Below are 16,118 nucleotides of genomic sequence, written 5' to 3'. Positions count from 1 at the left end.
AGTTTTGCAGGGATTCGGAAATGCCAGAGTAGTGTTTCCAAACCTGCACAGCAGGACCAATGGAACTGATACATTCTACTGGATATCTTTCAATAGTGGGGTGCTCATAGTAACTTGACAACACTTACATTAAAGTATTAGGAGGGACAATATACCTGAATTATTTTCCAAGCTCAACCTTATTCAAGGAATGGCTGTAGGGCTTGAACTCCCCAAAGACAATCACATTCTAAGCATGGTGGGAGCAAAACTCAAGTAGAAACCTTGGATTGGAGTTTCTGCATTTACAGAGCAAAAGGTTGGTATTTAGGGTAGCTTTAAGGAAGCTGTTTCCCAGAGAATTACAGAAGAAGCTACTGGTGATGATTAATGAGGTAGGGATTATAATGCTGGAACCAGAAAGGGTGTAAACTTAAACAATTAACTTGTGATTTCTTTTGTCACCAAGAATGTAAAAAGTTTGCACCTGTATTATAGTGTATGGTATTAGATGATTCTGTGGGAAAAATTGCACAAGTTTCATTATCTAACAAGAAACCTTTGCATTGCCCCAAAAGTAATGAATGCTAGATTTGTGTAATTTACTTTATATTTGCCTTTTTCTTTTTAAAATTTATTTATTTATTTTAATTAGGTATATATGATAGCAGAAAAAAACATACTTTCCCCCAACTTTTTATTCTGGAAATTTCAAACCTACAGAAAAGTGGCAACGATAGTGTAGTGAATACCCATATACATTTTTATTAGGATTCATCAATTGTTAACATTTGCCACATTTGCATTATTTTTTTCCGTGTGCACAACATATATAGATATAATGCTTTTTTTCTAAATTTCTTATAAACATCATGACATTTGATCTGTAAATATTTCAGCAAGTATTTTCTAAGGACAAAGGCATTCTCCTACATGTTTACAATGTAATTATCATGTTTAGGAAATTTGACCTTAATGTATTTTTACTATCTAAATATATAATCCATATTTAGAATTCTCATTGTCTCAATAACATTTTCTGTAGTTGCTTCTTCTTGCCACCAGGGGACATGCATTGTGCCTAGATGTCCTGTCTTCAGTCTACTTTAATCTAGAACAGTTTTCCAACCTTTTTCCTCCTGTCTTTTACAACATTAGGATTTTTGAAGAATTCAGAGCACTGTCTATCATTGTTTCTTCATGGTTAGGTTCAGGTTAAACATTTTTGTCAAGAATCCTATGAGTGATGTCTTTTTGGGTGTATCCCATTAGTGCATATTGGTCAGTTTGCATCAAGTTGAATAATTGAATATACAGGAATAAGTATCAGATCATCAAATGTGGAAAAATTTTTACGTAGTGGTAACAAATTTTATCCTTTGGTTAAGGTTGTAATGTGTGCCAGATCTCTCCATTGTAAAGGTTCATTTTCCCCTTTGTAATTAGTAAGTGCTCTACAGGCTGATAGCTTGAGATGCTGACAGTTGTGTTTCCCAATAGTCAGTAGCTTTAGCATTCTTTAAACCTTGCTTGAACTTTTAAAAATTAATTTCCTAGTTCTTAAATTTTTTCTCTTATCTATTATGAAATTATTTTACAAAAAAAAAGAGTTATCTTGCCCTCATCTTCCCACTCCATTTGTTGTGTAAGTGGATTGTGTCTTTTAAAAAATTATTATAATATCTACCTTCTGTATTCCATAATTTTAGATTTTTATGTCCTATTATTGTCAAACTAACTTACACATTCAAAATTTAACATTAACACAGTTAAAAAGTCAAGTAGATGAAAAAAATATTCTCAGAAGTCCCATCTGCTTTCCAATCTTTTCTCTCATGTTTCTTTTCATTCTCTGAAGGAAAATTGTTAAATTCTGTGTTATCCTTAATGAAATATCTTTTTGCAAAAATAAACAGATGAATCATGTACATACATAATTTGTATGTGTGTGTCACATATTTCCCCCTTTTCCAGATAGAAGTATTCTTTTGAACATAGCTTCTTTCACTTAATGTATCCTTGAAATTGCTCCATATAAGTTCATGAACTTCCTCATTCTTTTTTACAGCTGTATATATATAGTCCTTAGTGTGAATACACTGTGGCTGATTCCATCTTTTCTCTTTCCCATGTAGAGTGATTGCAATATTTTGCTATTATAAATAATGCTATAAAAAAACCTGTGTGTGTGCGTGTGTGTGTGTGTGTGTGTATTTTTTCTTAATTGCTGGAATGCATATTCCAAGAAAATTTCTCAAAAAATGAGGCAGCAGAGATTACATGTTTTTAGTGATTAAAACTGGCACTATGTGTTCATTTTAGGAGACTTGGACACAGTTGCAGGACTGGAGAAAGAACTGAGTAATGCCAAAGAGGAACTTGTACTTATGACTAAAAAAGAAAGAGAAAGTCAGGTGAGTTTTATAGTCAAGGCTAATTTCTAAATTCCTGTTTTGTTTTTTTTTTTTCCCCCAGAATAGTTTATATTTAAAAGAGTACGATTCTTTAAGTATAATATCTAAGTTCAAATATAAGGTATACCTTTTTTCTTTTTGGAAAAAAATATAAATCATTTTATATGTGTGTGTGTGTTTATATATAAAAGATGTATATGTAAGATATAGATAATATATAACATTGTATATAACATAAAAATATATGTAAATAAGATATATATTATATATGCATACATATATATATATTTTATCCAATAAGATCCTCTTATTTTTATAATGGGGACTTTTAAAGCTTTTTTACTACTGAAATAATGAAGTTTTTTCTACCCATTAATAACTGTAATAAAATGATTGTAAAACACTTGTGAAAAGAGGAAATGCTATGTTATTGCTGCTTAGAATTATGACATTAGACTCATGAAATTAGAGTTTAGAAGCATTAAACAAGAGAAATTTGAGTATGAGCAATAATATTTATTGAGTACTCTTATATGCATTAGACTGTGCTGAATTCTTAAATTAATGCCAGTGTTCACAACTCTACACAAAATAGATGGTATTGGACTTATTTTATAGATGGAAAAGCTGAAACACTAATTTATTTATTTTTAATGGGACAGGGGTTAGTCCTAACTAATAAATGCCAAAGCTAAGATTTAGACTCAAAGTCTTTTGTGTCTCCAAATACTTTCCTTCTAAGAAGTCATTTCTTGGAATAGATACTCTTCCCCATCTTATGCATGAACTCTTTCTATCAGTAATTTTCATCCATTTTCTTAGAAGAAACCTGTCAGTCTTATAGAAATCCTTCCTCTGTCTTCCCCATATAGCCAGTTGTATGTCCAGCTATGATGTAGAAGAAATGTTAGGGCTACAACATAGCATTACAGACAAAAACTATACACATGTTGCTATGGCATCTATTTTAAAAGGTCAGTCAGGGGCTGGAGTTGTATGTAGTTCAGTGGTAGAGTGCTTGCCTCATATGTGTGAGACACTGGGTTTGATTCCTAGCACCACCTATAGATAAGCAAATAAAATAGATGTCCATCAATAACCAAAAAATATTTTTAAAAAAAGTCAGTGTCATGGGTTCCTAAGTTAGCTAGCTCAGTTCCTAGCTTTTTCTACCTTTTTTGCTATAATTTGATTTATAATATAAAATCTGTTTATATTTATGATGAAATTGTCTTATTATACCTTTTGATTTTATTACCATATTTTTGCTTATAAACCAATTCATGCATGGCATTTTAAAAAATTAGTTTTTAAATCCCCTAATCCTTTCCCTTTTTTCCTTTACTTTAGCCATTGATTGATTATTCATGTCAGATATTTTAATTTTCACATACTATTTCTGTTTTTCTCATATGTACCAAATTCAGAGTAATGTTACTTTTTGATTCTGTTCTGTTTTCGTGATCATAAAATTATAATGCTTATGAATGATATTTAGCTATTGCTTAACTTCATGAATCCTTAATCCATTACCCTCTTCTAAGTCCAATAACATATAAATGTATTACCACATTCCATCTAACATGAGGTATTTACCAAAAGCTATGTCGATTTTCCCCATATTTCCTGTCTTGATATTATAGTAGTATATAGATGCAGCAGTAGTTACTTCATTAATTCCCTGTAATGTGCCAAGTACTTGTAAAACATTTTCTGTATTTCTTATGTAGCCCTGAAAAGTAGCTATATTATTTCCATTTTACACTTGAGGAAATCATTAGTTTAAATGCCTTGTAAAGGAGTTTATGCCAGGATTTAAAACCTGTGTCAGTCTTACCTGCAGACCTTTTATCATGCTGTAAAAATGTTTTCTTCTTCATGTTTTCATTTTTCTTCAATGGAACCAAGTACCTGGATGTCTGTTTGTATCTATCTATCTATCTATCTATCTATCTATCTCTTTGAAGAGGATCTGATAAATAGCACCCTTTTTTCATACCCAACCCTGAACAAATTGAGAAATAAAACAAATTGGTGGCAGATAGCCTGAAGCTTTATCAGATTTAATACTGACAGAGTCTTAGAAAACTTAATGTAAGAACCGATGTTGGACCTGGATTGGGTAATTGACCTGCTCAGTCACAGGCAGCATTGGGCCTGGCAGACTATTCTGTGGTGGGCAACAAACTGCCTTTGGAGAAGCAGTGATAAGAAATAGTCTTCCTTTAGGCCAGTGTCTTCTAAGGAGAGGAAGTGGGGGGTGTGAGCCAAGCAGGCCTGGTTTATTCTTCCACTGTGTACAGATAAGTCAAGTCCCTCCCCCTGATTGGGGGCAAAGAAATGTCAAGAGTTACACTAACTGAGCTCCTTCAGCATGGAAGGAAAATAAAGGTAGTTAAAACTATCAAATAACTGTTACTAAATCATATGAGCCACACAGTTATACTGCAAGCATTGATGGAATTAGAAGATACACGAATAAAATTTTTCTTACTTTTGACTTAAATTTTATGTGCTTAAGGAAGAAGTGTTGCTTCCTTTAGGAAGCTTAATTATACCTTAAATTGGCTTCTCTACCATCTCTCTTCACTTGTTCCACTGAATTTTTAAAGATTATCTTAAAATAGTTCTATAAAATATTTATTTGAAATAACTTGCCATTGCCGTAAAGATTATATGGAATACGATACCTACAGGAAAGACATTATGCCTAGTGAATCAAGTTTGCTTCCACAAGTTCATACTCTGGATCTGCCACTTAATAGCTCTGTGATTTTTGAATTGGTTCCTTAATTTCTGTCTCAGTCACCTCATCTGTAATTTGAGGTGTAGAAGTCACCTTATCTGTAAATTGAAAAGTAGTTGCCCCATAGGATTTCTGTGAGGATTCATTTGTTCACTTGTTCATTCATTCATATATGGGATACTTTCTGTAAGCTAGTGCAGGGCTGAGGTAGTGAGCAATATCAACAATGTCCCATTCTGGCTCTGTGTAATTTCTACTAGAGAGATAAAAGACAAGAAACATGTTATATTATAAATTATAATATGTTATAATAATTATGCCATTAGATATTATAAATTATAAATATAAGATTTCCTTGCTATATTTGCTAATATACGCATTATAAAATATTATGATATTATAATTGAAGATTAAAATGAGTGATACAAAAAAAAGTGATAGAAAGTAACATGGATGGGGACCACCTTAACTGGAGTGGTCAAAGAAGACCTCTTTGAGCAGATGATACTGGGGTCCTGAGGACGGGAAGGAAGCATCCTTGGAAAAGATATTTCAGGCAGACCGAGTAATAGGTATAAAGCCCATGAATCAAGAGTCTGTGTTACAAGAACAGAAAAAGTCTTGTATTCCTAGAAAGTGAAGAATAAGGATAAAAGTGGCCGATATTGAAGGACAAGAAGTAGATTAGCCAGATCGCTAAGTTTGTGAGAACAACTCAGCTATGGTTATTATCATAATTTTTAATGAATTTGTTATAACGATGTTTATCATTTTCTAATGAGGAGGGAAGGAAAATACAACACTGAAAGTTTAGGGCCTACAGTGCTAACTGTGTGTAAGATTCCATTGCAGGTGGTAGCATGTTTAGTAGGAAGCATGTAATATTTAGTGATCTCTGATGTTAGCAGCTATTTTTGTTTGATGCCTTATTTATTAATTCATTAAGTTTTGCATAATGGAGGTGTTCTATAATGTTTTAATCTATTAGCTAAGGAACTTATATGAAGAAGAACTTCATCTTTTACTTCTGCTAAAGATAACCAGTTTTTAGGTGTCATAATAAATATGGTTAAATTAAATAAATTTGATGGTTTTATACTGCTAACTCAAATAGAGGAACACCATTAAAAACAACCATTACAACTTCCCATGAAACAACATTTGGTACCATGCTGTGTGGTTTATTTATTTGTTCCAGTAGAGCTCTGTTCATGTTCTTGTTTTCTTTTGCATTATTGGCTGATAGTGATGTGATATGAAAAGCAGTTGCCTCATTGTTGAAATGTAAATGTGACAGCTGTTGTTTCCTCTACCTGCTGACTCCAGTGTTTCTTTTGTCCCCAGATGGAACTTTCTGCTCTACAGTCTATGATGGCTGTACAAGAGGAAGAGCTACAGGTGCAGGCTGCTGATCTGGAGTCCCTGACCAGGAACATACAGATAAAAGAAGACCTCATAAAGGTCTTTCAAAGCTTTTTAAAGACTATTGGAAGTGCTTGGCCAGTGCTTATCAATATCCCACTTGAAAGTATAGTAGATTATTTCAAGAATATTTGTTCCCTTGCTCCTCTGCTAGAACAGCTTTTATTACTATATTAATATCTATACTTATTACTTGTTTTTTAATTTCTAGGACCTGCAAATGCAACTGGTTGATCCTGAAGACATACCAGCTATGGAACGCCTGACACAAGAAGTCTTACTTCTTCGAGAAAAAGTTGCTTCAGTAGAATCCCAAGGTCAAGAAATTTCAGGAAACCGAAGACAACAGGTAAAATATTGAAATACAGACTTTATTTTTTTTATTTGAAATAAGCAATAGAAAGACTGTCAATCTCAACTACTTTTGAAAAAAATCTAGGTCAGTTGATGGTATTTCATAGAGAATCCATACTCCACAGTACCTTGCTCAGTAGCAGTCATACATGCCTATTTCTAACCTTTATAGTTCTGAAAGGAGTAGCAGTTGCTTTTGGACACATACTGTCAGTTATCCTTCACTCTCAAACATAAGTCACTTCTCTCTCAATTAACTCTTTCTCATCTGCCTGCATTTAGCCATGTTCAGACGACTCCCAATTTAAAAAAGGAAGAGAGGAAACAACCCTGCCTTTGCCTTGAGTTCCTCTGTAGCTCTACTTTATGCTTGACCTTTTCAATGCCAAATTTTTTTCAAAAAGATTTATTTACCTATGCTCTACATCCATTACCATTACTCTCACTAACTGTTCTTATCATCCCTCCCCCGCAGCTTTAATTTTAGCTTAAACATCTCTGCTATTTACACATTATCATAGCCCATTATTTTTATGTCATGTAGTATATCTCACAGGACATATGTATGATTGATGGATGTCTTTTCCTCCCACTAGATAGTAAGCTTTTTCCTAGAATTAGAACAGAGTCTGTCACATTAAAAGGTGCTCAGTAAATGTTTATTGCATGAACATTGAAAACTAGAAAGTCCTATTGTATGTTTCCCTCTTTCCTATCCTTTCTCACTGTTTTTTGGGCTTCTTTCCTATGCGTCTGACTTTTGTCTCCTTTTTTTTCTTTCTTGCGCTCATATCTGAATTCAGCTAAGATATAAAATGATATTGTGTCATTGATTAAAACTGTAAGATACTACAGAGATCTTAAGTAATAAAAGACTGGGACTTTTTGGTCAGAGTATGTGCAAATACATTTTTCTTTTTTTCAGGATAAACTTGGCCTCACGCCTCACTTTTCCATTTGTATGTTGCTTCTTTTCTTTCTTCAGTTGTTGCTGATGCTAGAAGGACTAGTAGACGAAAAGAGTCGACTCAATGAGGCCTTACAAGCTGAGAGACAGCTCTATAGCAGCTTGGTGAAGTTCCATGCCCATCCAGAGAGGTAAGAGAGTAACTTTTCCCTTTACTAAATTATTATTATTATTATTATTATTATTATTATTAAGACAGGATCTCACTAAGCTGCTGAAGCTGGCCTTGAATTTGTGATCCTTCTGCCTCAGTCTCCCAAGTCACTGAGATTATAGGCATGTGCTGTCATGCCCAACTTTGTTTTTCCCTTTTTTTAAAAAAAATATTCCTTTTATTCTTTTCATTTCTTTTATTTCTTCTGTTCTTTATTAAGTGCAGATGCTAATAATACCAAAGAAGAGAGAAAAAGAAAGCTGTCCACTTTGTTATTTGTTGCATAGATGGCTCCAAGCCTCAGTGTCTAAATCTTGTCAGGAATAGTGTGTTTCACATAGTTAAGTGAGGATTAAATGAGAAGACAGTTTAGGCATCTAAACAGTGCTTTGCATATGGTAAGCATTTGGTGTATGTTCCTTTCTTTTCTCTGCTCCATGTCCTGTTAAAGGCTGTTCTGTTATAAAAGTACAGCTACAAAGGTCTCAGATATTAGTTTAGTATCATTAAATATCATTGAAGGTAATATAGTCATTGCAATACCTAATATTACCTCAGAATCATCGATAATCATCATGATGATTATATTTTCTTGTATTTTTCTCTTAATTTTTGGTCATGTATATTTTATCTTTTGTGTTTATTTTATATTACCCTCCCCCCGCCTCATTTCGCTTTCTCTCCCAGTCCTTTTTTCCTCTTTCACAGTTTTAAATTTTTATTATTCCCATTTCTTCTAATTTCTTGTTGGGCTTAAAAATATTTTCTTTTTACTCAGGAAAATGAAAGCAGGGGAAAGGTATGATAGGACCACTTGCTTGTGTTATTTTTTAAAGAACCCCTGGATCTTTAGTCTTCATGAACTGGATTTATTTTCAGAATACTGTCCATTTTGGTAAAAAATAGCTATCCTCAGCAATTCTACTTGGCTCAGTCTTGCTTCACAGGGTCTTCTGAATTACTCTACCTTTGTCAGACATTTTTCAGCATTACAGTAATTTTGGGTAAACATGGAAGCAAGTTTACTTTTTTTTGTGTGTGTGTGGTGCTAGGGATTGAATCTAGGGCCTGTGCATATGAGGCAACAACTCTACCAACTGAGCTATATCCCCATGCCTTTCAGTTTACATTTAATTTTTCCTGGGTTTTAGTTTTTCAGAAACTAAAGCTTTTAATAATGAAATTTCTCTTATGGGGCCTGTAGGAGAGTGAGAGCAATCATAAGACTATAATTTTATTTGAGATTTGCCCAGAATCTGGCCTAAAGGGGCAGGCTTTGAAGAAAGAACAGGCCTTGCAAATCTATCAGTAGTGACTACATGTGCTGCACCAAAGAGCTCATTCATTTATGATGTCCTGGAGAACATTACTTTAGAAAATCTCACAGTCTAGAGTAGCATTGATGGCTCTTTGGAAACATATGTGGACTTGTTACAGTTGATGGCTAATCCATTTTCCTTCCATGTGGCATGTTCAATCAGCTCTGAGAGAGATCGAACTCTGCAGGTGGAACTCGAAGGGGCCCAGGTATTACGCAGTCGGCTAGAAGAAATTCTTGGAAGAAGCCTGGAGCGCTTAAGCAGACTGGAGACCCTGGCCGCCGTTGGAGGTGGGGAACTGGAAGGTGTGCAAGTTCGTCACAAGCATGCCTTCTGAGCGCTGGCGGGTCACACTGCATCCCAGGATGGAAAACCTGTTTACACTAACCAGAGGGAGCCTTGTCTGATGTGACAGAATTAAATGGTGACTTACTAATAATAGAGCTGGTACAAGTAGCATCAACTACAAAGTGAAACTCACTTTAGCCTCCTGTATCTTATGTACATATCTACTTCTCCATTGATTGTTGGAGGTTACAAAGTGTATTTGCACATTTAAATCATTCAGTTTTAGTTTCCCCACATACACTCATTCTTTTTCCCAGCCCTTCCTTCTTGTTCCCTCATCCCTTCTATGGGCCAATAAAGTTTATTCCTTCCCCACTTTCACAGTCCATTTCATATGTTCCATATCATGTCATAAATGCATGTGTGTGTATTATTTTTGCCATTCAATCAACTCCTGCTCTTTGAGAGCATTTTTAAAATCCAATAAAAGATGAGAAAGAGAAAGATTGAGTTTATAAGAATGACTTTGCAAAAGTGATAATCCATATCAGAAGGTAATCAAAATCAGGAGAGTAGTCTTAGGCCAACTTAAGGAACAGAGGCAAAACCTGTTAAAGTGTTTATAATAAACTTTTGGCTCTAATATTGTTTCAGAGTTGACTGTTGATCAACAGAGGTGAAATTAGATAGTTAAATATTAAATTCTATTTAAAACTTTGTTGATCCCTTTAGGTTTTCTTTTAAGCCAGGGACATGCCATTTAGTTCAGAAAAGTCTTCCATTGTCAGAATTCTCTGTGTACAAAGATAATTGTTAATGTAATATCCCTGTTTAAAATCAGTATTTTGCCAAATAACTCGTGGAAAAGAGTATCACTTCTGTATTTCCATTTGGTAGTGGCACTAGTTGGAGTCCTTTATTTTTCACTATCTAGTGTACATACACTTCTCTATATTAAGTAATGGGCTCTAGGCTTTTAAGTGCTCAAATAGTTTAGAATGAAATGTCACTGATCTGTATTCATAGGTTTTAGTCAGTGTCTTGGTGATCTTGTGTGGCAACATGACAGGTGTAAGGAAAAGGCACTCGGGATTGTATTTCTGGTATTTTAAATGTCAAGAGTATAAAAAGTAATCAAGATTACTGTGGAGTTTTGTGGATTCAGCACCAGGAGGTTTCTTATTTCTGTGGATATTTGTTTCCTAGATTAGAAGCAGAGATTTTAGTTGCTTTAAACATGGTAATAAGTGAGCAGGGATTTAGGGTTTTAGTACCCTAAACATGTCTGAGTTTCTTTTCTAAGCTAGATGGAACATAATTTTTCTTTTTATTTCTGTTTTTCACGTGACACTGTTTCTTTCATATTTAAAAAAATTTTTTTTTAGTTATAGATGACATGATACCTTTATTTTATGTGGTGCTGAGTATCAAACCTCGTGCCTCACACATGCTAGGCAGGCACTCCGCCGCTGAGCTACAGCCCCAGCCCTTTTCTTTCACATTTGTATGCTGACATGGCTTACATTACGGTCTAATATTCATCAAGGATTCTGTAACCTTAGCTGTGCCTGTAACAGTGTCAGTTGATGTAACATGGACAGGGAGGACGTATTCTACCAGAGAAACACCTGGAATATTTTGATTATGTGGTTTTGCAAAGATTGGTAGCCATAAACCTTTCTCTTAATGGAGATGCCATTTCACTTTTAATGGCCTTGAGAGGAAAAAGGAGTCAATGGGAAAGAGAGAGGAAGTATAAGCATAACCACTCACTATTCTTAATTTCCTGGTTGTAAGAGATGCTTTCCTGTACAAAACTTTATGTAGCTTTTTCCAAGTAAGAAAGCAGATAGTGGAGTTGAGCATAGAAATGTCAACCTGGGTTGGGGTTGTGGCTCAGTGGTAGAGCTCTCGCCTAGCATGCACGAGGCACTGGGTTTGATCCTCATCACCACATAAATGTAAAATAAAGATATTGTGTCCACCTAAAACTTAAAAAAATAAAAAAAAAAATAAAATAAATGTCAACCTATTGAAGAGTATTCTCTCATGTTATTACAACAAGGCATTTAGGAAAATTTTTCTCTTAATTTTACTAATAGACCAAGGAAGCTTTCTAAGTCTACTGTTAAGTTTTAACTGTGAGTGATTCTCCGGTTCTAATGGCTCATAGTTATTATAGTAATTTATGTTAATAATCACTGCTTCTATCAACCTCCAGTGAGAGTGGATTGATAGAATACATTGAATTTGATTTTGATACCATAAATGTAACTAAAATCTAATACTAACTTTCTAGTTTTGATTGGGTTGAGGCTTGCAAATAGTGCTACTTGGAAAGAGCTTGCTATCTGTGGATATTTGTTTCCTAGATTAGAAGCAGAGATTTTAGTTGCTTTAAACATGGTAATAAGTGAGCAGGGATTTAGGGTTTTAGTACCCTAAACATGTCTGAGTTTCTTTTCTAAGCTAGATGGAACATAATTTTTCTTTTATACTTCTGTTTTTCATATGACACTGTTTCTTTCACATTTTTTAAAAATATTTTTTTAGTCGTAGATGACATGATAATTTGACATATTATGATTAGAGAACACAATTCTGATGAACATTTTTGTGTAACTCACAGATAGCTGTGATTGGACACATCATTCATATTGTCATTTAGCATTATATAATGTGCTTTTCTCTCTTTAGGAACACAGGGTCTTCTGAATTACTCTACCTTTGTCAGGCATTTTTCAGCATTGCAATAATTTTAGGTAAACATGGAGTGCCGTGTGTGTGTGTGTGTGTGTGTGTGTGTGTATGTGTATGTTTGTGTGTTTTACTCTGGGGATAAAGCCCAGGGCCTTGAGTATGCTAGGCAAGCACGGTACCACTGAGCTATATCCCCAGCCCACTTAAGCCATTTTTAATCAGAAACAGAACTTAAATTTAGAAAAATCCATATTGATAGATTTCATTGGTCTTACATTTTCTTTTGAATAATGCAAGTCCACAAAGTAATGGTTAAAAGGGATCAGGGTAGATAAAGTCTACAGTTTTTAGGACTGTAGAGTTAAAAAGGACTTCTAAGGGTATTTTTTTAATGAGTGAAATGGAAGTCCTTATGACATGTTTAAACTCTTATGAAAGTTTTGTTAGTTTGTTTTTTGAGGGGTTCTTTTGTTTGTTTAGGTTTTGTTTTTGTTTTTGTTTTGGTGCAGGGATTGACTATAGAGCTTCATGCATGCTAGGCAAGTGCTGTGTGACTGAGCTACCTACCTAGCCACTCTACTGCAGGTTTAAATCATATTATTGAAATCTAATGATTATTAGAGACTAGTATATGTCAACATTTGTCTGATGGTCTTTTTTTTTTTTTTAAGCTATTTAGTTATTTACTTTGAGAGGGTATATTCTTATACCCTGTTTCCTTTACCCTCAACTCATCCATTGCCACAGCAACTTTTCTTCACTCAGTTGTAGACAGCAGCAATATTTTTAGTACCTCTGTATCTTAGTACATTTTTCTGGTTCATAATTCTAAAAGATTTTTTAATTATATCATATTTGGTTAAAAAAATCTATTAAGGATGAAGAAAATCTAAACCCATGTAGGATCTCAGCCACAAAAAGTAGCTTCCTTATAAGATTCTTTAATATATTTTACTTAGTTTATACATGAGTGACTTATGCCTAAAAGACCTATCACTTCTATGCTAATTTATGCTCCTAGTTTAGTGTGTGGGTTGTAAGAAGTTGAGTCATAGTTTCAAAACAGTTCAGTTTTCATTTTGTTAATTTCAGTTTTACTTTGAGTTTTGAGTTGCTTCTGGAATCTTCTGATTAGGGAAAGAAGCAGCAGGTCACATTATACTAAAATTATTCCTTTTTTAAAGAAGTAAAGGTTGATTTGCTTACATAAAAGTTATAGTCTTAGAATACTTTTAGTACTTTTGCTTTCCTTGAGCTCGTAGTAGAAGTCTCTAGATCCAATTGTTTGGGTAAAGGCATTGTTTTCTGGTCTTTTTACAAAAGAGCCACATAATCTTCACACTTGAGATAGTTGTCTCTTTAATACTAGCTGGCCTCATATTCAACAAGTCTGTAGCCAGTATCCTCCAGATAAAGGGACAAAATGTCTATGAAGTTAGGAAAAAAAATCAGTAACTCACACACTTGACATCCATTTTTCATCTTACATTGAAATATTGTACAAAAGGTAGAATAAATGAAATGAATTTTCTTTTTCAAATACAAACATCTTGTGAGATAGAAGCACATATTTCTTCCTTGCTCTTAAGTTAAAGCTTGGGATGCTTTTCTCCTTTGGATAGTATAGAACCATTTGTACTCAGGGAAAAAAAAAAAAAAAAAACAGCTGAAAAAATGGAGCTCATTTATGGTAACTCTAATAAAAAAAGAGAAGGGACAAATCAATAGGTAGTGTGCTGGACAGATTTCTATAGGGTAGTTTCTGAGTCTTAATGCATTTTGAAATATTTAAGCCACTCCTTCACCATTCATAGGTTTATTAAAACATTTTATTATGATTAGAAAATAAAGTAATACTTTTACATAGTCTTGAGTATTGATAGAAGGTAAATTCTCAGCTTTTTTCTATGTAATCACATGAGCCAGGATGAGTGTCCCAAATAAAAAATTAGCATTATCATTTGCCTCCAACAGGGAAATGGAAGGGAAACCCAAAACTGTTGAACTAATAATGCTAATTTTTGTCAGATTTCAAGTAAGAACATTTAAACTTGTAAAGTGATAAACTCATTATTTTTGTGTTACTTTCCTTTTGTTGTTTAAAATCAAATTCCAGAAATAAAAATCTTTATTTATTATACTGTTTTCCTTTGCTAGAGTTGAAAGAATAAAACAGACAGAAAGTTCAGCAGCATCAGAAAATGTTTGGTCTAAAATATTAAGAGTAGGACTAAGTACTTGAACCAAATTAACTTTTTTCCCTGGAGAACATCTAATTGTATGGCAAATTCTTGTAGATTTGCTTTTTAGTACTTGAGTATGAGGTGCTGCTTTTTGTAGTTAGTTATAAAGTCATTATTCTAAGATATTTATCTCTCAATTTATAAACTTTAGAGGTGTGTATATATACATGCAAGTATATTTTATAACTCATGAATTCCCATCACTGTCCATGGAGCGTTATTAGCTTAATTTTTTTAAAAGCAAAGTTTTATTTGCTTTTATCACTTTAAATTTTGTCGGCTTAAAGTGATTCATAACTTCAGATGAAAAAGAAAATGACATGTTAAATGATCAGAAACTTGGCATTAAATTATTTTTAGAACTTTCCCCACCAAATTAAGCTGTATATTTTTCTTTGAAAGTTAATTTCTTCATAGATCTGTGGTGTTAATCTGTATTAATATTTGTGTTAAAATGGAGAGTGTACTTTTTATATATAAGTGTTAGAATTTCAGCTTACTTTAGTTGAGACACAACAAATTGTTACTGATCTAATAAAAATATCAAAGGCCAACAGAAACTATTTGGTTTTGTTCTTAAAAGATTTATGAGAAAAGAAATAGAGGATACTTATCTTTTTTTCTTTTCCTTTATAGGAAAATCAGTCTATTGATCATTGTACTAAAATTCCAAGTCAAAGTAAGGCTCTTTGGAATGAGTACTTTACTAAAGGAAGGAAGAAGAAACCTGAATTTTTCTCCTCCCAACGAAGTGAGACTAAAGAGACAGTGTTACACTTTTCTCCAGAAAACTGAAACTGGCTGCTTTACCTTAAAAATCCTCTCTTAATTCTCCTTGCTGAAGTAGATTAGGAGAAAGCAGGACGGATTTGAGGATCCACTGTTATGGTGGCTGGTGCTGTCTCTTTAAATCTTCCTAGAAAAGCCTTGTGTTCTTTAAAGAAGAGACCATAAGCGGGAGGAAATCCTCAACACTACAGAATTACATTTACAGAATAAGTCCAGTGAGCATATCTTCTCTCCAGGACGTCCTAATTTACACATGTACTGGTCATCCTAAGGATAAGTGACTAGTTTATTGAATAATCACCCTTTTGAAAAAGTAAAAATGTTTTCCAAAACCCTGTTGATATTTCATATCCTGAAAAGTGATTTGGATTTTAATTTAGTTTTGTAAAGCCACTTAAAAACAGTGCTTTCTGAATACTGTATGGGTCAGGGGCCTCCAGGTTGCATGAGATGTGTTGCAACTTAAAGACAAAGGTATTCCACAAAGGGGCTTGACTTGCAGACAGCAGCTTTCTGTTGTTCAAAACAAGCATCTGTTTAGATAAAGAATTTTATTTCTCAGTGAGGCTATGGAGAGCTACATAGAATATTGACTTTTTCTTATGGCCCTGAAGGGAATGGATTCAGATAAAATTGATAGAAGAATGTTCTCCTTTGGTTCTTTCATCTAGCATCATAATATTAAGTCAGTGATGGTTGGTTCATGACATAAAGTATGAGAGTTCTGCAAATGAGCACACAGC

The 16,118-nt window shown here is 33.8% G+C and overlaps 1 protein-coding gene across 5 annotated transcripts in view; it reads left to right on the top strand.

Moving 5' to 3' along the window:
* Window positions 1-16,118, top strand: part of Pde4dip (phosphodiesterase 4D interacting protein) — a 217,112-nt gene that overhangs the window by 158,985 nt on the left and 42,009 nt on the right. For 4 of the 5 annotated variants that reach the window (XM_071618121.1, XM_071618120.1, XM_071618119.1 and 1 more), the window contains 5 exons: window positions 2,302-2,393; window positions 6,484-6,600; window positions 6,773-6,910; window positions 7,901-8,013; window positions 9,518-9,645. In XM_071618121.1, coding sequence (XP_071474222.1) covers window positions 2,302-2,393; window positions 6,484-6,600; window positions 6,773-6,910; window positions 7,901-8,013; window positions 9,518-9,645 — 588 coding nt within the window. Of the gene's footprint in view, window positions 1-2,301; window positions 2,394-6,483; window positions 6,601-6,772; window positions 6,911-7,900; window positions 8,014-9,517; window positions 10,019-16,118 lie in introns of those variants that run through there. The other variant, XM_027951767.2, reaches the window with a different exon arrangement.

This window comes from Marmota flaviventris, chromosome 10 (assembly GCF_047511675.1).
Source record: "Marmota flaviventris isolate mMarFla1 chromosome 10, mMarFla1.hap1, whole genome shotgun sequence".
NCBI lineage: Eukaryota > Metazoa > Chordata > Mammalia > Rodentia > Sciuridae > Marmota > Marmota flaviventris.
The sequence above is the reverse complement of the archived record's forward strand: the minus strand, read 5'-3'. Positions and strand labels throughout refer to the sequence as shown.